This window comes from Megalobrama amblycephala, linkage group LG11, assembly GCF_018812025.1.
Source record: "Megalobrama amblycephala isolate DHTTF-2021 linkage group LG11, ASM1881202v1, whole genome shotgun sequence".
Classification (NCBI taxonomy): Eukaryota; Metazoa; Chordata; class Actinopteri; order Cypriniformes; family Xenocyprididae; genus Megalobrama; species Megalobrama amblycephala.
In genome coordinates, this window is record NC_063054.1 from 29,094,204 (window position 1) to 29,120,224 (window position 26,021).

At 37.5% G+C, this 26,021-nt stretch overlaps 2 protein-coding genes across 10 annotated transcripts in view; both read right to left on the reverse strand.

Annotated features, from left to right (window-relative positions):
• Nucleotides 1-932: 932 nt before the first annotated feature.
• On the reverse strand, nt 933-12,187 carry lbr (lamin B receptor). The gene is made up of 14 exons (XM_048207303.1): nt 12,035-12,187; nt 8,341-8,515; nt 7,873-8,058; nt 7,489-7,575; nt 6,320-6,500; nt 5,404-5,600; nt 4,802-4,856; nt 3,885-4,079; nt 3,503-3,606; nt 3,236-3,361; nt 2,976-3,144; nt 2,767-2,847; nt 2,564-2,686; nt 933-2,474 (listed from the first exon to the last, which is right to left on the reverse strand). Exons 2-14 carry the CDS (start codon nt 8,503-8,505, stop codon nt 2,314-2,316), a joined length of 1,830 nt encoding a protein of 609 aa, XP_048063260.1. The 5' UTR covers nt 8,506-8,515; nt 12,035-12,187; the 3' UTR covers nt 933-2,313.
• Nucleotides 12,188-13,725: 1,538 nt separating this feature from the next.
• The window catches only part of enah (ENAH actin regulator), a 108,027-nt gene continuing 95,731 nt past the window's right edge, over nt 13,726-26,021 (reverse strand). For 4 of the 9 annotated variants that reach the window (XM_048207301.1, XM_048207299.1, XM_048207298.1 and 1 more), the window contains exons 6-15: nt 24,554-24,658; nt 22,915-23,246; nt 21,079-21,215; nt 20,844-20,892; nt 20,639-20,690; nt 20,219-20,285; nt 19,657-19,716; nt 17,710-17,794; nt 16,928-16,985; nt 13,726-16,320 (exon numbers count right to left, since the gene is read on the reverse strand). In XM_048207301.1, coding sequence (XP_048063258.1) covers nt 16,283-16,320; nt 16,928-16,985; nt 17,710-17,794; nt 19,657-19,716; nt 20,219-20,285; nt 20,639-20,690; nt 20,844-20,892; nt 21,079-21,215; nt 22,915-23,246; nt 24,554-24,658 — 983 coding nt within the window. In that variant the 3' untranslated portion in view covers nt 13,726-16,282. Of the gene's footprint in view, nt 16,321-16,927; nt 16,986-17,709; nt 17,795-19,656; nt 19,717-20,218; nt 20,286-20,638; nt 20,691-20,843; nt 20,893-21,078; nt 21,216-22,914; nt 23,247-24,553; nt 25,289-26,021 lie in introns of all 9 variants that reach the window. The other 5 variants (XM_048207293.1, XM_048207294.1, XM_048207296.1 and 2 more) reach the window with 5 other exon arrangements.

A 26,021-nucleotide genomic window follows, 5' to 3' on the forward strand; every position in this document is an offset into this window, starting at 1 on the left:
AACAATAAAAAAGGACTAGCTAGGTTAGCTGATTATCTTAAAAAATCCATCGCTGTCAGTTAACACCGACAAGCGAATGCAACAAGACCTGGGCTGCGTTCAGCCCCGACAAAACGTTGCAAAATGGTTTTTAAACGGAAACGATGGTGCGTTGAACACCCTGTTCTGATGACGCAAGAGTTGCAACTATGGCAGCTGAGAAGGCCATTCATTCTTTGTGTTCTTTTTGAAGAACTGATATGCTATATTTTTACTACAAATCTCTTACGACAAACATGTCTTCTAATATCTTCAATCGTTGCGTATAGCAGCGGACACATTTGTAAACGACTTTACTTGGACCCATTGTGCGAGCTGTCTCTTTAATACATATTTCACTAAAACATTTTTGCTGGATCTCAAAATAGATTATAACTCTATAAGTGGGTCTTAGTATGAAAACATTTGGGAATTCCCTTAAAAAAGAACTTTAAGTGTGCTATTAGTATACTAATTTTAAACAGAAAAATAATAGTATATTTTCAATCTACTTTTTAGAAATATACTTAAAATTAAACAAGTATATGACTTACATTGACAGAAAAGTCTAAGTATATTTGGGGTATACTTGTATTCAATCTTTTGATTAAGATAAATATTCTAAGTATACTCAGCTTGTAGTTCACTCTTTTGATTGAGTATCCTATTAAATCCTTTTTCAAATAGATTTACACTCTTATTATATAAACGTACATGTTTTGGCATCCAATACAATCGTTTTTTTTTTATTTTTAATATTGACTTATAAAGAAAACAGTTATGTTCCTAATTCTGAGTATGTGAATTTTTTATCTAGTCCACTGGTAGTGTACATAGTTACTGAATGCATGGACTAACGTTCTTTTCTTGTTAAATCCTGCCAAAATATGAAATCTTTACAAATACTCTAAAAATAGGGAAAGTTAATAGAACATTTAATATATTTTGTGATGTCAAGATTCATTTCTTGTTTTGAATAATACATTTATCAGTTACAAGTCATTTGACCAGAGAGCGGAAATACTGACAGGGAAAAAAGAGGAATACAAAGAGGATGGCAAAAGATAGACCAACAGCTACAGTAGGAATCAAATCAAGACAACAGTCAAAATGAATGCAACTTTAAATATCTACAAAAAAACTAACCTATAAGAAAAAAATAATTCTGTAATCTGTACATTTCATTTTGCGACAAGACATGGCAGTCTATTGTCTAGAGTGGTTTAATTAATAATGGGTATTAAAAATGGCATTTGTACAGAAATTGCTTGTCAGATAACAAAATTTAACAAAAGTGAACACTGTAAAATTTAACCAGATAAATAACATTGTACAATGCTTCTTTTCACTGCGATTAAGTAACTGCTCATCTTAGCTATAAACACTTATATAAAACTCTCATTAGGACAATTGTTATGCCCACAAGTGATATACTTGCATAAAACATATGCAAAAGTAATAAGTTAAGAAAAGCCTTACATTACACATTCACAGTTGAGCACTGTCGTTTTAAATTAAGACCTTAAAAAATGTAAAGAAGTTAAGCTACCTTGTACAAGATTGAAGTTCAAAGCTCAAAGTTTTTGTTCACAGCACACAATTACAATTTTGAAAAAGATACTAGGACACTTCACATAGTGCCTGAAAACTTTTTAACAGGTAAAATCTGAGGTAGCAAAGCCAAATTTTGTGAACTTTGGATAAAAGAAAGTCTTTTAGCATAGTGCATAATGCCTAAAATGCAAACCAAAACTTTTGTATTAAATATGTACAGAAATTAAGAAAATATAGTTTTGTTGTTTTTTCCTTCACAAATTGCTGGTCCTGAGAAAGAACATTACATCTTTTCTTACTATACATTAAAAAAGAAGATATTAAAAAGAAATATCCCATCATGCACAATATACAAAAGCATTACACAAAATGTCATTACAAAACGTCAACGGTAAATAGCCAAGCAGATACTTTGAATGTGTATATGTGTACATAAGATGAGATGTTACGGATTATGCAAAACAATCTTGTGAGAAAAAAAAAAAAAAAAATCACATCTGTACAACAATATACATCTTTAAGAGATCAGACTCTGAAAACTGGGGCAGTGTCCACAATCCGTAAACATTTTGTGACAAGGCAGAAAATTTGGTTTAAATTTGGTGCTCAATTGCAAAAAAAGTCAAAGATTTAAAAAAGACAGCAAGCTGCTACGATTCATTCCCTGTCTGATGTTTAATGTCATCCTGAGGAAAGTTTGATTTGCCCCGAGTGTCCGTAACAGATTGAGTCTGTGAGTTCTCAGTAAATCCTAGGGAAAATGCGGTACGGGACAGCTTTGCAGTACTCTTCCCATGCAGAGCCGTACTTTTTCCTGCACTGGCGCTCGTCCCGTGCATTACGGTGCACCAGCAGAGTGGTCAAGTAGATCAGGTAAAAGTACGGGATCAAATGGTTGAATCCTACAGGAAAGGATGGTGGAATTGAATCAAAACTGACTGATAAGACGGCTTAATTGCATCAGAAAGGTGAACTGAAGCTGAAAACTTACCACACGGTAGAGACCATGCCAAACCCATGATGATATCACCCAGGTAATTAGGATGACGGACGAACCCCCAGAGACCAGACACAATAAGACTCTTTCCAGTTGCAGTGGGAATAGTTTTCAGGTCTGATAAGATAAAGAAAAAAGAATTTAGACCAAACAACCTTGTGTTTATTCTTTTGTTTCATCCGTTTCAAAACACTTACGAGACACTGTCGGGTCAGAAGGGTTTTTCCTGAAGGCAAACTTCTGAGAGTTGGCTTTCCGGAAGATGTAGTATCCAACTCCTGATGGAGAAGTTAAAGTTTAAAGTCTGAGCATATCAATATCCTGTTATTATTGGCTGAATTAGTATCTATATATACTTTATGGTGTAGCTAAAGAAAAAACAGGAAAAAATGTGTCAGAAACTGACCATTCATAGCGATGAGGGTAACGATCCAGTATACAGAGAGTTCGTTGGGATGGGTTACTAAATAGTATGCTTGACAGGTGAATGTAAAGGGAACAAAAGCCAGATCTCCAAATGTCAACATAAATCCGAAACCATCATAGACTATGTCCATCATGGTCAGAAGTTTCTCCTGAAATACAGAGTGATTTAATTAGAATCAGTTCATGGTTTCCACATTGCATAAAGTAATAACTGTTTGTTTTGGAAAACCCTTGTTATACCTCATGCCAAAAGCCATCAACAACCCACAGGAGCTGGAAGAGGTTGACCAGGAGCATCGCTGGAGAGGGAATCTCTAGATTCTGGTGCTTCATTTCAGCGAGCAACATCGCAAAGTTAATCAATACCTGTGGAAACAAGCAATAATTATGTTTCTTCAATAGGTAAAAAGGGTACACTTTAACAAGGAAAACAGCATGTTAAAAAAAAAGGTAAAAAGGCAACATTTTGACCACTAGAGGGAGCAAACAAACAATAACAATACTCACCCAACCCATCAGGCCTGGGCGCATTTCACAGAAGAACTTGATATCGAAGTTTTTGATGCGGGGATTTAACTCTCTGCCCATGAAGAAGTCATAAATGAAGTAGCCTAGAGGAATAAAAAGAATAAGCATAATCTTTTAAAATCTATAAACTTTAGCCATATAAGTGGAAATCCTTCCTTGCAATCTCTATAAATTGATTGTATTAAAAGGCTTATTTAGTAATCATAAACAACTATGAATGGTCTCTTTTAACTAGCACTGTGGAAAGTAACAGGAAATACATGACAGCTCTGTCAGGATGATCATGGTGATGAGAAACATTAAAAGCCACTAAAGTGAAAATACTCAAAATGGGAGAGGGATCTCACACTATTCATCTTACCAGAGTTCCCTCCAGGAGCGAGCTCTTCTTCAGACGCCCAGCGGGAGCGAATGAACAGGTAGACGCTGAGAAGAGTGACGATGAGCAGGGACGAGGTGTAGAACTGCAGGAAGTGAGCATGGATATAGCTGAGGTCCACCTCCTGGTACATGGCAACACCAACTGCCACAGCTGTGAGGAGGAGCGCATAGAAACCTGGCGGAGAATAGAATTGGAGATCGTCAAACAGCTCGCTCACAAATATTGAGTAGTGAAGCTTTTAAAATCAAACTTGAATAAGCTTCATTTTACGTTTTTTTCAATTATTTGTCGAAACAAAAACTTTATTCCGTTAAAGGTCCCGTTTTTCGTGTTTTTTTGAAGCTTTGATTGTGTTTATAGTGTGCAATATAACGTGTTCATGTTTCGCGTGTAAAAAAACACAGTATTTTTCACTTAATTTACTTATCTGTAACCTTGCCGGAAAGGTCACGCCTCTTACCATAACGTGGAGATGCACACGCTCAGTGTTATTGTAAACATGTCTTTAATTTTACCCTATCAATTTGAGCCGGAATCAGACCCGGTGATTGGACTGCAGGATGAAAATAACAGCGTTTCGACGACATGGCGACAAACACACTCTACAAACGCAACTCTTGTGTATTCCTGTGGGCGGAGGTTAGTCAAAAAACTGTTTTAGTGACGTCATTAAAGAAGGAAGTAGAGGGATGTAGTCCAAACTGGCCGTTCGATGTAGGCGACTTCTGTTAAATAAAATATCTCGCTTGGCATTGAACTTTGAGCTTTAAAATTTTACAGATTTTATTTATACTCTAACAACAACATTACACACTAACTAAAGTTTGAAACATGGGATCACGAAGAACGGGACCTTTAACATTAGAAATGACAGCATAAAATGTATCAAAACTGACCATTAATCCTATATTTCAAAGTTTTTCCATTCTTGAGAGGCATTCCTTCAACGAGCTGTAGGGTGGAGAGATAAAGAGAGAAGCAGGATTTACATGTGACCACTAATATGTTGTTATTAACTAAAACTTAAAAAAGTTGTTTTTGTTAAATGAAATAAAGCTAAAATAAAATATAAATATTAGATGAAAAACTTGACTTAAAAATGTTGCCTTGTACTGCAGATATCATGGAGTATAAACTAAAACACTGACAAAAACTATCATATAAGTTCAGAATTTTACTTAGCATTGAATTATTGCTATGCAATCAGGTCCTTTTTGTTTCAGAAAAACCCAGAATCATCTTGAAATAATCTATTTAACCTCAAACTCATGGAAAAGCATTGCAATTTTTAGATTCTATCTTAATTACCCTTAAGCGGCTGGAAACGAAACCAGATGTTTTCCAGAGAGGCTCTCTATCTGCATGCCACCTCCAGTGATTAATCTAATCTAGCCTGCTTTGCTGCAGCTAACAGGCAAATCAGAAACAAGAGCCACAGAGTTATGTGGTCATGTGCCTAAACCCAGGTCACGGGGAGTCATGTGATTGCGGACAGTACCTTTCCGACAGGGAGCAGGGAGAGGACGGCCTGGAAAAGAAGCCAGAGCAGGACAATGCCAAAGACCTGCCAATCCCAGAGAGACTGAAGGGTAGGAAGCTCAAGAGGAAAGCTCTGGAGACTGGCATCCTTCTGCCCACAGAGAATGAGCAGAGCCAACACAGCCACGGGCAACAGAAACATCAGGAAGAACACACCTGAGAGAGAAGAGGGATGGGGATAATTTATTATAATCTTAGCCAATGATGCTTGGAAAGCTATTTTAGATTTTAATAGGGGCACAAAAATAATTAGAGAATTTCTGACAAGAATTAATTCATATTTCCCTGCTTGCTTTACTGTAAACTTAATGTTTGCATTAAAGGGATAGTTCACACAAAAATTAAAATTCTGTCATCATTTACTCACCCTCACGTTGTTCCAAACCTGTAAGAATTTCTTTGTTCTGTTGAACACAAATGAAGATATTTTGAAGAACGTTTGTAACCAGGCTGCTTTGGGGCACCATTGACTTCCATAGTAGAAAAAGAATATACTATGGAAGTCAATGGTGCCCCAGAACTGTTCAGTTTCCCACATTCTTCAAAATATCTTCCTTTGTGTTCAACAAAACAAAGAAATTTATACAGGTTTGGAACAACCTGAGGGTGAGTAAATGATGACAGAATTTTCATTTTTGGGTTGAACTATTCCTTTTAAAGAGGCCATATTCTACACTTTTTTTTAGCACTTTATTTTTTTGTTTACATGTACTTATGTTAGTCAAAATTTAGTTTTATGACAGAATACTGGACAGATGTTAATAAAAATGGGTAAAAGTCATTTTAAAATGCTCTGACAAACATTTTACCTCAGTGAATTGTGCTGTGAATATCTACACTGTACAAAATTACATTAAATCACTGACAAGACTCACCAACTCTTCCACCAAACTCCAGATCAGTTGTCTTGATGGCAGCAGGTGTTTTAGTTTGCGATACTGCCTCTGTCTCTTCCTTTTTCTCCAACTCTACTTCCTTGCCATCGCCCTGGTCCTTCCTGCGGCGTAGATTGTAGCGTCCACTTGCCTGGTTCTCTGATTCAGTCACTGTCTTCTGCTGTTAGAGCATTACAATGAGTCAAGACAGCATACTAAATGTAAACACTTTCTTTACTCAATACAAAAAAATACAAACCAATTAAAACAATAAATAATTTCACACCTATAAAAACAGAAACACAGTCATTCAAAAGTCTGGGGTCAGTAAGATTTCTTTTAAAGAAATTAATACTTTAATTCGGCAATGATGCATGATCAAAACATGCATCGTTTACGTGACAGTAAAAGGCATTTATGATACAAATATTTCTATTTCAAACAAAATATTAAGCAAGCAGCACAACTGTTTTCAACATCGATAATAATAATAATTGTTTCTTGAGTACTGAATGATTTCTGAAGGATCATGTTACTCTGAAGACTGGAGTAATGATGCTAAAATTTCAGCTTTGCCTTTACAAGAATAAATAGCATTTTAAAATCTATTAAAACAGTTAAAAGGGCAACAATAGATAACTGCAGCCTTGGTGAGCACAAAAGGCTTCCTTCAAAGACATTTTACTAACCCCAAACATTTGAACTGTAATGTTTATGTGTTACCAGCCCCCTTAAAACCACTGTTTCCCAGTTTGAGAAGCTCTAGTGTCAATAAAATAAAAACATGCTTAGACTCAAAGTTTCAATGGCAATCGATCTCACTTTCAGTCCAAGTCAAGAAAAGAAATGTTACTATTATGTGGCCACACCACTGTAAGGCTAAAGCAGTCTGGTCATGCTTTGTAAAGCCTATTCAATTGTCCCATGAGAAGAAACATGCTGAAAAACGTGAGGGTATGATTAAACAGAAACCACAGTCAGCTTTAGCTTTGTGTGCACAACTAAATGGGCTCCTGTCACACATGGGAGGCACAACATGCATGCATCATGACATTCCAGCCTTTACTAGAACAGTTTCTAACATGTAACAGGAAACATTTAGGCGGTTCTATTGTTGCTACTTGCTAGTGATTAAAATATTGAAATGTGAATCCATGATGTATTCATACCTCAGTGACTCTGGAAGCTGTATTAGCTGTATTATTTTCCTCTTTCTTCTCATGTTTGCTATTGCTATTGTTCTCGTGTGTCATCGGCTGAGACAGATGACAGTCAAGGACATGTGAGATGAACCCATGAGGAAAGACAAATGAGATAACAGCATTAAAATTGTTGGGTTAATGGCTCTGAATTAGATTAAACTCCTGTACTTATGATCAACAAACAAAAATACCATCACAGGAATAAAACAGATTTTAAAATACATTAAAATAGAAAACACTTTCAAAACTCATTTAAAGTTTTTAATTCTGTGTCAGACAGAGCATGTAAAGAGAAAGAAAGACATAAAGCGAGTGTGTGTTTGTTTTGTCCTAACAAATGAGTGTCCTTACCACGGGTGTGAGTCGGACCTCCAGTGCTTCTTTGAGTTTTTCCTTACGCACATCTGTGGTACGAGAGGAAGATCGACGGGCTGTCCTAGCTGGAGAACGGGAGCGACTACGACGCGTGCGTCCCGGTGAGCGAGAGCGGGATCTGGACCGAGAGCGCACAACACCCTGCTTAAATACGATCGTGCTCTGCAATAAAGAAAACAATATCCACAAGACACTATAAGTTCAGTTAAATCTCTATTTAACTGATATCTTTCAGAGGCATAGATTAAAGGTTTTAGGATATTGAAACATTTGAAGAAATATTATGACATTAAAAAATATTCTACTCAATTTCTAGGTCACTAATCAAATAACTTATGTGTACAACAATTGTACAAACGGTCATATGTTCTTTTATTGTAGCACAAGAAGCTCTTTGAATCATTCTCAAATTATCTAGGACAACATGTCAGAGAGGTTTCATACCGTGATGTCAGACTCCTTCAGCTCCAGCTCAGTACCATCTTTGTAGATGACGGTGTATAGCCGAGTCTTGCTGTCGTAACTCAACACCTTGACCTCATAATAAAGGTTACTGCCGGGCCAGCGGCCCATTACAGTATCTCCACTCTGAAACCTTGCAGCCGGCATCCTCGTTTACCTACAAAACAATTAACACAAGATCAAAGGTCTGCATCCCAACCAATTCACCATATATATTTTTCCCACTTGAATCAGATAGTATGATGACATGGTGCATTCTCATGACCTTTCCAGTTTAACTACATACTTACCATTACACTCTGGAAATTAGGTCATAGTAGAAACAAACTGCTTTAACACTAACCTAATAATTGTATGTTAATAATAGTATCTCTTGCAGCAGTGCAGTCCATAAAGATGAAGTCAAGTGTGTAATGTCTGGGCCAATAGCAAACCGATTTATCAAGCACTCAGACAGGTTTTACAAGACAAAGTCTTCCACTGACCAGACAAACTTCAAAAACTCAAGGTGGGAACTTATGATGCTAAAAGAGTTTTGGTAATTCCACAGAGCCATAGTCTTTATATTTTTGGGAAAATTTACCTATGGATAGCTTTTCAATGCATATTAAGCTGGGATTTACATGAAAAAAGCACACATCACCTTTAAAAAAAACAACATGTGTACTTCAAAACAAACTTTCTAGACCTAAAGATTCTCTGTGTGATTGTTTCAAAATGTTCAATAGTAAACCCATGAGGGAAACACCAGAGTAGCTGCACATGGCCTGATGACAATGAAGCGGTGATGTCAGCTGCCGTCTCAGAAGTGCTGATGGGTCTGAATTACACATCCACACTGTACTCTCTGCACCAGAGCTATTGTTGAGCTCTCAATGGCCTTTATGAGAGGGATTCTACTATCACACAGGTAACATCAACTTCTGGCCAAAGAGATGATTTCTGCTATCCAGCTACCCTAAAGAAAGGCCAATTGTAATTACTTAGTATTTACTTAATAGTAAAGTATTTTATATATATTCACACTTTTCTACTTAAAGGGTTAGTTTACCCAAAAATGAAAATTATGTCATAAATTACTCACCCTCATGTCGTTCCACACCGGCAAGACCTTTCGTTCATCTTTGGAACACAAATTAAGATATTTTTGATAAAATCCGATGGCTCAGTGAGGCCTGCATCGCCAGCAATAACACTCCCTTTTTCAATGCCCAGAAAGCTACTAAATACATATTTAAAACAGTTCATGTGACTACAGTGGTTTAAACTTAGTATTATAAAGCAACAAGATACTTTTTGTGCACCAAAAATAACAAAACAGCACCTTTATTCCACAATTTCTAGTGATGGGCGATTTCAAAATGATGCTTCATGAAGCTTCGAAGCTTTACGAATCATGTTTCGAATAAGTGGTTCAGAGCGCCAAAATCACATGATTTCAGTAAACGAGGCTTCGTTACGTCATAAGTGTTTTGAAACTTCTATAGTTCTCGTGACTTTGACAGTTTGATACACGCTCCGAACCAATGATTTGAAACAAAAGATTCATAAGCTTTAAAAGATTCAAGCTTTGAATCTTCATGAAGCAGTGTTTTGAAATCATTAGGTATTGTTGAATAAAGTCACAAAAAGTATTCTCGTCACTTTATAATATTAAGGTTAAACCACTGTAGTCACATGAACTGTTTTAAATATGTTTTAGTAGCTTTCTGGGCATTGAAAAAGGGAGTGTTATTGCTGGCGATGCAGGCCTCACTGAGCCATTGGATTTTATCAAAAATATCTTAATTTGTGTTCCGAAGATGAACAAAGGCCTTACGGATGTAGAACGACATGAGGGTGAGTAATTAATGGCATAATTTTCATTTTTGGGTGAACTAACCCTTTAGGTGGTTCTTTAATTTTAGATCTACAGATAATTGGCCCTATTTAGTGGTTTTCTAAAGAATAGTACCCAAAAACACATTACACTACATCCAAAAGTTAAAAAAAAATTACTTAACTTTTTACAGACATTCATTTTAAAATGAAAAATAAAATAGTCTGAGTTTAACAACCCCAAATCAAGATAAAAAAAGTTTGCAACTATTTAGACTACAAAACTCTTTCCATAAATATAATGCATCATTTAATAACATACAAATCCAGAAATAATAATAATAATGTATTTATAATTGTTTTTTCATTGTTGCAGCCTAATTATTGTTAATGGTATCATATATTTTAACATAAAAAAGTTAGTCAATTTCTAAATTTAACAAACTATCACCACTGAAAGACAGTAACGGCTTGATCCTTGCAAAGAAATTTTGTTGTGACAACTAAACACCACCATAACATTAAGCAGTTTTTTTTACCACCAACACATTAATGATTTTAGCACTTAAGCAAGACCAGAAATGTGAGTAAAAATGCCGCTCACACATATATAAGCATTTTAGCAGTCAAGCAGGCACACTCCATTATAGGATGCACCAAAGATCATTAAAACCACATGTAAAATTATAGACCATAAAAACTTAAGCCATCTACCCTAAAACCATCTAATCCAATGAAACACATTCCAGACATTCTTGAACCAGAACACACTGACACACACCCAACACTGCGTTGAAGTCCAGCACTGCAGAAATCCCATGTGCTTCCAGAGAGTTGAAGTGAAACTTCAGAGCAAAAGATTTAAACTGTGTGAATGTGAGTGGGCGAGGTCTGTTGCCTTTTTGTTATGCAAATGTGGGGGCACAAGACGACACGCGCGCTTTACTATCACTGCCAGAAACTATTCAAATGAAAACTTACTAGAGAAAATCTGACATCTTTAAATCAACAGTATATCAGATACTGACCACATTTGTGAAATTTTAAATTTACATTAACAGACCAACGAAATACCTTACCTTTAGCGGACTGAACATAAATTATGGAATATTTTAATACAAAAAAAGTCTGAAAAATTGTTATTGTGTTTATTCTTAGTGTTTGTAATGTGACAAGGAGGCACATGAGCATTCGCGTGCTGCTCCTTTAACACAGCAAAAGAATGACAGGAATGGAGGGAAAACGTCATGTATTCAAACCATTGTCAGTCTGCACGAGAGTGACTGAGACTCATACACAGCAACATTAAATCAGTGTTAATAAACAACGCGTACACAAACCAACTGTTATAATGAACTAATGGTGTATTTAACACACATTTACTGCCAAACCACAGAGTCAAATACTATTAAAAGTGACTTTTGCGCAAGAGTGGAACGACTCACTTGCACATACAAGATAATGAAACCAAAAGGTCCAATATAAAGTAAGATATAATAACTTAAAACAGAACTTAATTATGGAGATAAAACGGAGATGTGTTAGAGGACAATAAATGCGCGCGTGCACAAGTTTCCTGTGTAACGAACCGGCTGGAAATCGGGTTATTCGTTCAAACCAAACACAAAAGCAACAATAAGCAGCTGTAGTATTAACATACATAAATATTACAATTGTATGGAACATTATATGAAGAAAGTGTCCATTAAAAGCAATACATTATGTTTACGTTACTTCATAAAGCAGAGTTGCGGGCAGACCGAGCTCTAGTTCTGCACCGTTAACTACGCAGTCACCATAAAGGCGTTTCCAGACAAAAACATTAAACATGTAAAGTTAATTAATTAAAATTTCTTACCTTCAATCGATCGCAATTTCCTAATAATCACTAAAGCTTATCCACGGAACTTAATAAAATAAAGAATATTGTTTTAAAAACTGGCCCCCGCTCTGAATACGTTCCTCCCTCTATGACCGCTCAACCTACCAGCGTCCTTGAGGGCGGGAAGCTCTCTGATTGGTTGGGGTTTCCAGTTTTTAAATTTTTGAATTTTCTGATTGGACGGCGGAGGGGTTTACGTGAGCGTTGATTGGAAACGAGGCATTTGGGCACGAAGGGATTCGGGCTTTACAAAATGGCGTCCTGCCCTGTCGAGACAGTTGATGATCAGTGAGATATGAGAGGAGAGATGATGGACAACCGACGTCATAGGTTGTGCTTCTACCGCGAAAAGTTTCTTGTTAAATATAGCTCATTTTTAATGGGTAGAAGCATCGAAAGGTTCAGTGTAACTTATTAAACTGGAATTGACGGTAATAATGTGTATTTTTTAGACGTATACGTGAGGGTAATGCTTTTGAAATACATAAACTAATAACTAAAACGAGACGTCTTTTACTTTGTTGGAATATTTGTTTTCTGAAAATAATTTTTATATTAATAGTTCATAAATGCATTTAATCGCCTACTTCTGATTTATCATGTTGATTTAAAGGTATTTCTACATAAAACACAACCTTGTTTTGTCGTTAATTATATATTGCATCAATATAGTAAATGTGGTATCTTAGAGAAAATAACACTGAATAAGATGAATATAATTAAATTTTTATAACAATATTTTATATATAGGCTTACTGAACATTTAGCCTACATTTTTAATCTTGTGAATTTACACATTACTTTGTGGGGCAACTAACATTAAGTTTAAAATAGATTTCTGTGATATAATTTACATTTGTACAGATTATATATTACATTATTAAATTAATTAGATTGTTATTATTAATAGAAATCTTATACCCAATGTAATTTCTATAATGACTACATAACATCATTCCAAATTTTTTTTCCCAACAATAAACAGTGCTTAATTTACAAAAAGAATCTGAATAACAGTTTGCAGTCTCATTCACCAATGAAACGTGTTCATCACAAACCAGATTTTCTTAGGTTATGCTGATGAGTAGGTGCACAACATATATAGTCTCACTCAGCTTCCGTTTTTGCAAAGTTGCATTGCTGCATATGACCTCAGGTGAACTGTAGCAATGCCTTTACATGCCTGGAGCTGTCACAAAAATTGAGCATCTTGGTGCTTGAACTGCTAGTAGCTGCTTTCTGGCCCAGTAAGATTGCACTTTAGCTGGGTTTAAAGAGAGTACAGCGTTCAGTAGCGATTTGTGTAACTCTCATCTTTAGTTGCAGTGCTAGTTTAGTCCTGCCTCCTTCCTGTTTGCCACAGCTGAACAGTGCAGCAGCAAACCGAAAAGCAGCATTTGATTTCGATGAGGTGTGAAAGTTATGTCATGCTAAACAAGGTGCAAATGATTAAGTCAGTCAAATAGGTTTTGAAATCTTACTAAGATAAGATTTCAGTAGATATTAATATAAATGCATTAATATAAAAGTTGTCAAGTTTACAACCCTTCAGGATGTGTTTGCTGCTTTGAAAGAAAAATACAGTGAAGTAAAACTGTGGCTATCATATGTGAATTGTCAAGTTATCAATTTCTGGTTTTCAATACAGAAATAAATGGAAACAGCAATGTATTGCAATTTTTATTTAATTTGCTCAAACAAAACAATGTTAGCATGTAAGAAACTTCTAATTAACATGAAAACAGTATGATACAAGAACGATAAAAAAGAAAGATAAGGAAACTGAAAACTGCATTACAAGGACATTCAGTTGAATCTGACCAGCAAAGTCTGCTCATAATCGAGTCTCAATGTGCTGACAACACCAACGTTTTGCTAAAATTGTTCAACTGATTTCCACCATGATGAAGATCATTTCTCAGATCCCACCATCATACACGGTCTTAACCATAACACAATCCACACTGTAATGCAACAGAAAAAATGACACTGAGAGAAGAATGTGAATGCATGTTTGATTTTAAATCAACATCGTAAAAGCGTCCTTTGTAACTCACTGAAGCAAAATGCAAAACAAATGAATAAAGTTATGGCAGGCCCTAAATTAATACTCTCTATATATAACGCTTTTACATTTTTGACATATCAAATGCAACTTCCGAACAAGGCACAAACCATGAAGATCACAAACAGGTTTATCCAGGAATGAATCAACCCTGATCAAAACATTTTGCTTAACCTAATATGACCTCACTTCTTAACCTAAAGACCAATCAACAATAGTTATCTGTTGTCAAAACAAAGGTGGATCAGGAGAGTGTGACGTTCTAGAGATTACCGTTTAGCTTTGGTGATACTGCCGATCAAAAAGTGACGGCCATCTTCATTTGAATTTCTACGGGTTTTTAAAGTGCAATCAATGCTGTAAACACTCTATACAAACGTTCTGATTCCTTGAGAGATTATTTTCGAGTGATGGGTTTGAGCTACTCAAGTGGGAAAAAAAATACAAAGGATTGACAAGTGAGCATGGCATGGGGGAAATGGATAACTGAGGAAAAATCTGATCTGAGAGAATGTCACAAATGTTCTCAGTTATTCTCCTCAAAATTTGCACAGCCTATAATCACACTTCATGTTTGTACAAAGATTTCGGTCTTAAAAAGCACATTTCCCAATAAAAGTTCCCTAACAAAAGTGTGTTGGAAGATAAAGCCCCTCTGAAAGAAAAAAAAAAAAGAAGAAGAAGAGTCGAGTGCCTTCCGGTGTGCAGAAAGAGGTTAAACAATAAATGATTGGACAAAGAAAAAAAATCTCATTCAAAAAGCTGTGATGTGTTGCTTGACCCTCATTAAACACTCCAGACTTGTTTAGTTGGTTAATAATACCCCATGCAAACTGAATAATTTGCCATACATGATCTTTCACATCCTTGAATCCCAAAATAAAAAGGAAAATGAGTAAAATGTCATACCCCTGCAAATTTATTATGGCTATAAAGAGGTGTCTGTTGTGAACTGCACTTTGAGAATGCGTATGGAGAACATTCATCCACAATTTGAGGGCAGAGTGGATGATCCAAAAAAAACAAAGAACTAACAATGGGACAGAAAAATGCGTAACAATGCTACACTTATTGCTTATGAACTGAAAACAAAATTATTTTTCGTGGCAACCATTTTTTCCCTTACCGTTCATAAGAAGACATGCACTGAAATCGAAAGAAATACGAAAAGAGCCTATGGTGAATAAAAAGTTCATAGTATTTCTGGTTAGCACTATCTACAGATACGGTCTGAGCCGACGTTGACGTCAACCTTAACTTCGATTGGCTGAGAGGATTTTGGTAGAGAGCTACAATGATGTACAGTAGAAAGGCATTGTCCTTCGTGATCTTCCCGAACACTTAGCGAACACACAAGACGAAGAAGGTATACAGGTAACAGTGGATCATTAGAGACAGCCTGTGGAGCATTCACTTTTGAAAAGAGAAGTCTGAATAATAATGGAAACCGACCAAAAGAGCGAGTAAGCTACCTGATGTGGTCATGGCGTACATTAGAACAGGTTGACTGAATGACTTGCAGGTATAATGTTTATTTTGTCATCATTTTAATGTACATATTCTGGTTAAAATAGTAGGAAGACAAGCTTTAGAGTCCTGCAGCAAGAGACCATACTCGTTTGGTTGGCCAGATTCAAGGTTTTGCTCTATACAAGGCCAACTGAGTTAACGTTACTTCACCACCACCATTACCACCTTTTAAATTCATAAACAAAGCCTGCCCTTTGCTAAACAATGTGCCGTAGAATGAATGTCATCTGCTTGATTTACAATTTCACTCTTCAATGGTTAATACAGTATGTAATTCAGTAATAGTTTGTCTATTTTCATCATTTTCTTTCCATAGTAAAAGTCATCCATTGCATACTGACAGTCACTTCCTTAAGACTGTTTCCTGACTCCCCTCAAGATGGGGCTTTTGGTGTATGGCGTCGCTTTGAGGTGTCTGGTTATCCTCTCGCTGATACGCCTCCTGTGCCCCCACGCTCAAAGTTTGTCTTTCCCGGCATCGTACTTGACAGATCCACCGAATCAACATGGTTATTGTGATCACCACTGGTTAAAACTGTAATTTTCCATTTTCATTGCTTTTGAGATAACTGAAGCTGACCTCTGAAGTGACAGATTGTGGTTAAAAAATACAGGTGCATCTCATCCTCCTATGCAGAGTTTGACTTGCCCAACTCCTCCCTGATTGCTGAAAACACAAAGACGACAAAATAATTAAAAACACTCAGTTGCATTTTACACTAAAAATCTTACAAAGTTTTAGACACCTACCCATTCGTTATTACTAGTTATACAACAATTCTTTCTTTTTCTCGAATCTGATTGGCTGAGAGCCATGCAATATTCTAGTAAAACTGCACTCCTACCTTTTCACCTTTGTATCACACTGCTTGAAGCGACTGTCATGGCGGCTGAGCAAATTCACCATATTTTAAGTGAATAAAATGTATTTATTTCTGAATTTACTTATAATTACGTTCACAAATATAAATCAATAAATGCTCAAATAAATTACTATTTGTTATCCGCCTAGATTACAGATTATTTCTAATTAAAATTCTGCAAAGACAGTTTTATTTGTATTTTTTTAAATAAATAAGGAATAATAAATGAATAAATTAATACATGAATTTAGATTTTTTTTTTATATATATTTAGCCTTTAGAAATGTTTTAAGATCATAAAAACAAATTCAAACTTTTGACTGTTAGTCTCAAGTATTTTTATGTTTCTGAAGTATTAAAAAGCTCAATGTGCATCATATATTGTGGCAATACAACACAACAAAGCGTTACCATCAATAAGTTCTTCTTTCAGCTTTGATAGTTCCTTCCTCATCTCTTCTAGAATGTCCTAAAAAGCAAAGCAAAGCAATACAATAAGAATTTGATTAGAACACTGTTATATATAAATCAAAAGGAGTCAAAAAATGCATGCCACTGAACTGTTTTCATGTCAATAAGATTGCATTTAAGACTAGAATAGATAGAGTAGAATGCAAGAGAAATTAGCTGCCATAAGGACATTGTGCCAAGTAAAAATACTGATATGACCATATGCAATGAATTCTTATATAAGCTGTTGCATCAAATCCAGCTATAAAAGTATTAAATGACAAGAGCTCCAGATGAATAGGTGTATGTCATATCAACACTCATGCCAATTTAATTACAGCTGCTATTAGTAACTCTTCAACAACAAAAACACACTATGAGCACTTGGGGGAGAAAGCGGAGGCAGAGAGAGCTGGGCGACTTGAGTAACTGCGCCCTCAGATAAGTGAGATTCCTACATATGCCTTTCATATCTAACATGCTCATTCATAGAGAAGGGAGGTATTGCCTTTGTAGAGAGGACTATAATTGTCCACACCCACATAAGCGTAACTGTGCACTGTGAACCAGTATTTCTCCCTCGTTTTTTTAGGAAGTGCTGTAATGAGAAATTGTACCACTAGCTTTGGTAACACTTTGCCAACGTATTGAGGAAGTGAACAGCCCCCTCTATCAAACCCGAAGGGCTAAAAGGTTAAATGAGTTTCAGTTCAAGTCAGTTACTTGTTGGTTCTGAGAAGTACCTGTTTCAATCTGTCGTAGTCAAGAGCTTCTGTTGGCACCCCATTGGCACTTATGGATCCGGTAGGAGTTGGTGTAGACCTTGGTCTAAAGAGAAAAGATATGGTGTGAAGCAAAGCTATTTTAGTCACAGAAGTCGCACTGTGCAGTCAAGATGCAAGGCAGAAGTTTAGTGACACGCATTTCATATGCTGTGTAAATTTACACTGTCACAGCACCAACTGTATTGGTGATTCAAAGAATATACACAGCATTAACATAGAATAAACTCAAGACGTGAGGAAAATGCAAGATATTTCAGATTTCAGGTACTTGAAACTGTTGTACTGAAAAGGAAATTCACACATCCAGATACATATGCATAACTGGTTGACATGAAAATGAGACTTGAGAGGAGCTGCAAATTCATCAAAACCCACATTTGCGAAGTCAACCCCAACTAGAAAACGGCACAGCAAACCAAAAGCTTGAGACACGATCCTCACTTCAAAACACACAATGCAGCTGCCATATCACTCTCATGCTTGTCTGTAGCTGAATCATACAGGATACCATTGCCAACACAATAATCACCATAGGGTGGAACATGGGAAATTAGGGAAATGACGCTTTATCTATCCCATCGGAAAAGAAATGAATGCTGAACAGTGGGTTGTCTTGTGTAGAAAGGAAGTAGAAGTCAAGCGGATAAGAACATTGTGACAGCTTAAAGAAAGAAACAAATTATAGAGCAAAAGTTTATGAGATACAAGAGTGTACTGCCTGAAGTCTTTGTAACAAAGCTGTCTGCATTTTGTATGTGAGAGGATATTTTCCTTTCTTGGCAGAATAAACCAAATTAAATGCACATTTGTGGGGGGAGGAGGGAGCATGTTATCTTTGGAACCAGGTGGAAATATTGGCAAGAGTGGACAAATGCTCCAGCTTTCTGATATGACCTTTGACAACACCTAGTACTGCACAATTTATCAGGTCGCTCTAATAAAGATACTATGGTTAATCCTTCATAGCTTCCTTCCCTTTCTCAATGAAAAGAAAAATTCAAATGGGTGTTTCTCTTTAACTATGTGCACTTTATTTTAACAGGGGGTAATTATGAAAATTAACAGATTTTTCTCTCGTCTTTTTTTTACATGAAGATTATAGTCGTAGCTTAACTTAATTTCATTTGTTACTATACATTATGTTTAGATTTTATTGTTTTGCTCTTGTCGCATACGTGAAATTATTATAAATGTTGCAAACGTTGGAGACGGTTTGAAAGAAGACTCTTATGCTCACCGAGGCTGCATTTATTTGATGAAAAATACAGTAAACACTGTAAAATGTAGTATTTACTATTGTAAAAGTAAATGATTTTAAATCATCCAGCCATTACTTCAGTCTTCAGTGTCACATGATTCTTCAGAAATCATTCTAATATGCTGATTTGGTATTCAAGAAACTATTATTATTAATATTAGTATTATTACAATTGAAAACAGGTGTGCTACTTTAATATTTTTGTGAAAAAAGTAAAAAAAAAAAAAAAGCATTTATTAAAAGCAAGTCTTTCATGTCACTTTTGATCAATGCGATGAGTTTAATTGCTGAATAAAAGTATTCATTTCTTAAAAAAAAAAAAAAAAAAAAAAAAAAAAATGAATTACCCCCAATTACCCCCTTTTTCACCCCCAAAAAGTTCACAGGATCAAAAGTGCTCAAAGTTGAAGAAACACCTAATATTAAATATGCATCTTTGTTATTAAAGCAGCAGCAATTTTGGGAAGGACAAAGAATTTTATTTATGCCATTTCATGGTGATTATATTGTTGGCAACAGCAGAATCCTTGTGTATGGAAAAAAAATGAGAATAATTGTAGACAATCACTGCACCAACCCTCACCCTATTTAAAGAGCACTCTCAGCAAACAAAGTCTAGAAAGAGTTCTCAAGCTAGCCTCTTATACCTGTTTAAGGAATCATAGTACTTGTCAGTACCCATCTGATTTCTCCATGGTGTGTCCCGTCTGTGAGAGTAAAGAGACTAACCAGGTCAGAGGTCAATAGTGTGGATCTGAACTATTTATTTCATAGTAATCTTCTGAATGCACTAGGTCCAACTCAGGTGAAAGGAGAAATATTTCTATTTCAGTGTAGCCCTATTGTAAAGTGCTTCAATCATCTGTATAATTGTATGTGCAAATGCCTGAATGGATGGCATATACTAAGCAAAAAGAATAAGCAAACCCTTCAAAAAATGCTAAACAGCTCTGGTACACACAGACCTGATGAGAAGCAACAGCACTGTGTTTTAGTGATTTCAAGCACGGGACCCGACTGCCTACATTCTGACATGCGATTGTGAGGGGCCCCCCGGCCACAAGCATGTGATGCAAAGCAGTCGAAGCAACAATAATTCAAAGTAGCTTTGAGAAAGCGGGACCTGCCGAAGAGTCAGATCCCAAAAGCAGGACATTTTTCTTCAAAAGGAACTATGAATTGGTGGAGGTATAACATGCAAATTATTACCTTCCAATGACTGGTGATTTGCTACCATTCATGGTGTTTGTCCTCTCCCAAGGCTTTCTGGGCATATCTGTCAAAGAAATGCAATGCAATGTTAGATTTTATGATATTGGTATTATTAATGTTATCAAATAGCCATCTTTCTCAAACAGTTTTTGCTTCAAGACCCAGTTAAAAAAAAAGCTGTTTTTACGTAAATAAAAAAAATCCTTAAAATTTATTTTAAAAATTATCATGAACTGCACAGACTCAAAAATATGCAAAATTATGCTAAAGCCATGTAACTAACATGTGTCAAATGAATCTGCACCAAAATACCACAGACTTTAATTTAACCATTAATTTTGCTAACCTCATGATTCATAAAGAGCACTATTATTTAGTTTTATCATTTATTTTTAGCATTGCTTTTCCCCTGCTTACCTGGTGTGCTACAGGCTGACACTTTTGGAGTTATGGTAGCCTCAATGTCATCCTAAAGGAGAAATAAAAAAATATATATATATATATCTTTTTGAAAATCCATCACAAACTGTTTGATCAAATCAATGAAAATTAGGAGTAGCCTGTAATGTACAGGTTTAGTCAGAGACTGTATACAGCTGAATGAGGCACTATATTAACTCACAGCTTTCTGCTCAGGCTCTGGTGATGATCCCTTCTCAGCAATTCTTCTCCTGTATCAAATCAACGGTACATATTCTTACACTTCATTACATTTCTGGATATGATACAACATTTCTGATAATTAACCTCAGAAAAACATAATTTCAACTAAATTCCAAGACTAATCATTGTTTGAAAACTAGTCCCTGCTTCTATCACTGCAATCATCCTGGCATTAAAGATAAAACGTAGTTCACCTCCTGGCCAGCAGGGCGCTCATCTCCTCCATTAGACCTCCTCCTCCAGGTAAAGGACCATTCCCACGGGATGCCTCAGGCTTGGCACCACCAGAACTCACCGTGGTTCCTGCGGCTGGAGCTAGGGGCTCATCACTCTATAGTAACAGAGGATTTGGTATTGAACATTTTTAGCATTTTTGATGATGTTCACGAAAAACTTCAAGACGTTATCCTTTTTAAGGTCCTGATTTACTTCAAGCGAACCAAAGAACAAACTGGTGTGATGTAATTTTGAACAAAATCAGGGAGTTTGAAACAGTTTGCCAAAATAAACACCTTCGAACTACCACTGGCGATAACATAATATGTAGGTGTGTTATGAGGCTCCACCTTCTTTGACGTGAAAATCTTTTCTGGTTCATTTCTTCTGTTTAGTCCGTCAAGGTCGGCCGCAAAGTAAAGACTGATGGTGCATTCACACCAGACGCAAATGAAGCGTTAAGCGCGAGATTTACATGTTTACATGATTTACATGTTAAGTCAATGCAAAGACGTGAATAGACATCCTGCGGCGTGAATTCAGCGTTTTGATCGTTTGGCACACGTAACGCGTGATTCACGCGAGTTGAAAAATCTGAACTTTGGCGAATATTTGCGCTGCGTTAACCAATCAGGAGCTTGCTCTAGTAGTGACGTGATTACGACGTAGTGAGCAGAGGCAGAAATCCAAAACAACAATGGAGGACAAAAATCATCGTCGCTGTACGATACATCTTTGTACTTTTCTAGAAACAGGAATAAAAAGGATCTTGCTTGGAAGAAAGTGAGTGAGGAGGTCTCGTAGGTTGTAAAAAAAATGCTCTTTACTCAATTTGAGCTATATATATTGAGACTACAAGCTAGCTAAAGCTGACAAATTGAGCTTATTCGCCGTATTTTACAACTACCCGCTGACGAGATGTCTTTATTCAGAGGAAGTGTGCAGAAACGAGACTGGAGCCACCTGGCAGAAACCCCTCTCACGACGTGAATTTGTGTCTGTTGTGAAGTGAATTTCACACACGAATGAAGCGAGTAAACTCAAAATGTTCAAGCATCAAACTACACACGGATTGCGCAAGTCGCGTCTGGTGTGAACGCCCCATGACACTGACACTGTTTTTTCATGTTTAATACTGTAAGGCTGCTTGCTTTGAAGCAATCTATTGTATAAAGTGCTATATAAATAAACGTGATATGACTTGACTGGAGAGCCGAAATGCAGAGCTTGTGCAAACATATCCACACCACAATAGACCTTATTCACATCAATGCTATCTTTGATTTTTAAGGGATACACATCTCTTCAGTGGGTTGTACTGTTATTGAATGTGTTTATGGATTGTTCTGCTGAGGAAACACTGCAAAAATCTTTCCAAGAAACTTCACTAGATTAAAAATCCAGACAACATGAGGTGTGGAAAATTATAAGTGATCTATGAGATTTATACAGCTTTTTGCAGCGGATGCCATTGAAAGCACAGTAAGTCACTTTCATACCTTTAATGGCGCTGCTGTGTATAAGGTCTAAGATCATATGCTTTTTAACTGCTGTTTTCTCACTGCTGTCAATTTGTGTTTTTGTTTTTTTGTTTAAGTTATTGATAGGAAAGCATGCATCACATATTTACATAGTCATCTAAACACCACTCCCTGTAGCGTATTCTAACAGTACACTGATGCAAAGATATTTCAAACTTTTTTTTTTACCCCTAAGGAAAAAGAACTTCAGCATGTGTACATCAGGGTTCAGCGTTAAGACATTTATGGTGTAATTCAATCCATGTGAGAGTTTTACAGGCCCCAAACCCTTACCCTTGGCACTTTCTTTAGCTTGGCTCCAGCAAGGGCGGCTGCAAGCCCAGAGAGGCCCTTGTTCTCCTCTGTGGTGGGCGAGGGGGTGAACAGACCCGAGGGCAAAGGTGGGGCAGGTGGTGGAGGTGGTGCTGGTGGCGGAGCCTGACCTGAGGGTGGAGGTGGTGGCCCAGGGGGAGGGGGAGGCCCTGTTGGGGTAAGTGTGGGGGGCAGAGGTGGAGGGGGAGGAGGGGGACCAGGGGGTGGCGGAGGTCCAGCAGTGGTGGGAGTCACAGTAGAGCCGGGAGGGAGGGGTGGTGGGGGTGGAGGGGTTGGCATCCCCTGTACTGAATCTGTAGAGACAAATAAATAAGAACATAATTAGGATTTTTCTTTGTAACTTTCTGTGCTGATCAGTTAAACTTTGATTTGTTCTACATTCAGGACTGTTTTAACTTCTTGGTTTTGCATTGTGAAATAGATGTGAAATGATTGTGAAATGAGCTAAATGGATGTCATAGCATAATATAATATATAATATAATATTTATATACACTGCCGTAATAAGAGTAATAATTCACATCCAAAGCTCATTCATAATAGTAAACACAGACAGATGACATTAATACATGATTGAACACTTGTCCATAGCTGATGATCATTATAACATTATACACAAGGACGATACTGATGATTCATGGGAACATGAAACAAATCTGTACATAAATTTAACAAAATGAAGAAAAATGCAGAGTAATTGGGTAATGGTTTCATCCCATCTAATCCTTAAAAAGTACCTTAAAGCTGATGTTGTATCACTATGTATAAAGAGTACAAAACTTCACAATTTAGGAAGGTGCCAGTCTGACTATTTTCATGCACCCTTGCCAAACACAGTGAAGTTAATCATATTAGTGCGTAGAATTTAGCTCAATGTCAAACTGCATCATGCATATGAAGTGTAAAGTCTAAAACCTCTTCTATAAATAATTCAGAGGAAGAGTTGATCTTATTTCTTCTTTGCGGATGACCTGACCTCACATGAAAAGCTCCACTTATTGTATGCAGTATGTAACATAAACCTGGTCAAAGACGAAAAAAGGATTAATTTGCAGTTCATTTAAACGTTGCTTTTTAAAATGAGGATGTTTCATGAATAAATGTGTGAATGTGAATAACCAAAGAGGATGTGAAGCAGCCAGTTATAGACCATGTAAAGATTACTGTGCAATGACAGTTCACTTGTACATGCTAACATCTAGACCTTCTTTACCATAAACCAATAATCAGAATGAGATGGTTGTGATAAACTGCATAAAAAAAAAGATGAGAACTAAAGCGAAGACATTCGCTTTGCAATCTGTGAGATTCATTTCAAAGTTTCACGAGAGAGTGGAGATGTGTTTTCATGCCATGCCATATCACACAATTACAGGCCACACAAATGAGCATCCATCAAACCGATGATCACGGGAACCAGTACAACCCAACAGACAAGACAAAACAGCAAAACATTTCCTGAGGACTTTCATATTGAGCCAACAAGCAATCGATAGTAGCCAATTGCAGCCAAAAGCAACCCAGCTCAACATGGCAGGCCCCCTCCTCGAACCCCAATTAGCGGGTTAGTGGAGGCTGAGCGACACAGAAGAGGCCTTACCCGGCTGGCTGGGGAAGTCAGCAGGCTGAGTGGGCGGCTCTGGAGCACAGGAGCAGGAGTCTCCCAACCCAGAGTTTACAGAGTGCTCAGCAGAGGCGGGGAAGGCTGTGGAAGGAGAAGGGAGAACAGCAGGCTGGGGTGAGGGACAAGACACAAGGGGAGCGATGGGCAAGGTGGGTGAGGGAGAGTACAGGGGCGGTGGAGGGGGTGGCGTGGGAGGCGAAGAAAATGGCTGACCCGAGACGGGGGACGAGGTGTGGAAGTGAAGCGAGGTGGGTGGCCCGTTGGGCGCCGAGATGGGGGAAGGTGGTTTCTGGGAGAGCGGGCTGGGGGCTGGGATTGCGATCATCGGGCGAGGGCCCGTTGCCTTCCCCGGGGGGCTGCTGATCATGACCGGAGGAGAAGGCGGTAAGGGAGTAAAGTTGTTAGCCGTCCAGATGACAGATTTGGAGGCCGGAGCTAATGGAGGAGGAGGAGCTGGGGCAGGGGGCGGCGGTGTGGCCGGGGCAGGTTGTCTGCGAGGGACAGTGGCGTAATGAGGCAGGACCGGGTGGAAGGCGGAGCCAAGCGACGTGGCGAATCGGGAGGCCGAGTGACGCAGGGGCGGGGTCGGAGGAGTGGCTGTGGAGGGCGATGGCGTCGGTGGAGGGTAGCTGGGTGTGGAAGGAGAGACGGGTGAGGAGGAGGTGGTCTTGTATTCGGGAGGTTGAGGAGTGTAGAGGGTGCTTTCAAATGCTGCACGTAACCGGAGGACAGGACAGGACAGGAGGGAGGTAGCAGCAACCGTGCAAAGGGAAAAACACAAGACAAAGAGAGAAAGGGGGGAAGGAGACAGAAGAGAGAAAGGGGGCAAATGAAGCAAGAAAACCAGCAGAGACCTACAAGTCCATCATATGTTCTTATTTCTGTCTATGAACAGGGAACACACTAGAATTAGTACAATCGGTTAGCTGTAGACAACATCATGAACTGGAAAAGATAGATCAATTCCAACACGTGGGTAAAATGTTACACAGACATCCTGTTTAGCATGTAGTACTTTTAAGAGACCGAAGGGTTTCTGTACTGCTGGATGCATGTCACGTGAGGTTAGCGTCTCAGCATCATCACACACCTGCTAAATGCTAGTCATCCACTCTCTGCATGCCAAGAAAATGATAATAAATAGAAGTTATGCTAATAAAAATTAGTTCGTTCTTTTTGCACTTTATATGGCCTAATATCACATTAAAATCTGAATGGGATATCAACTAACAAATTTAACCCAATACTCCTAAATTTCCACTGAAACAGCATAACTGGTGAGCAGTGTTGGGGGTAACGCGTTACAAGAAACAGAGTTACGTAATCAGATTACTTTTGTTCAAGTAACTAGTGAAGTAACGCAATCCTTTTGAATTTACAGCAAAATATTTAAGCATTTAGTCATCTCACTTGCACAAAAACAATCAGTATTCCTCAAAATGAA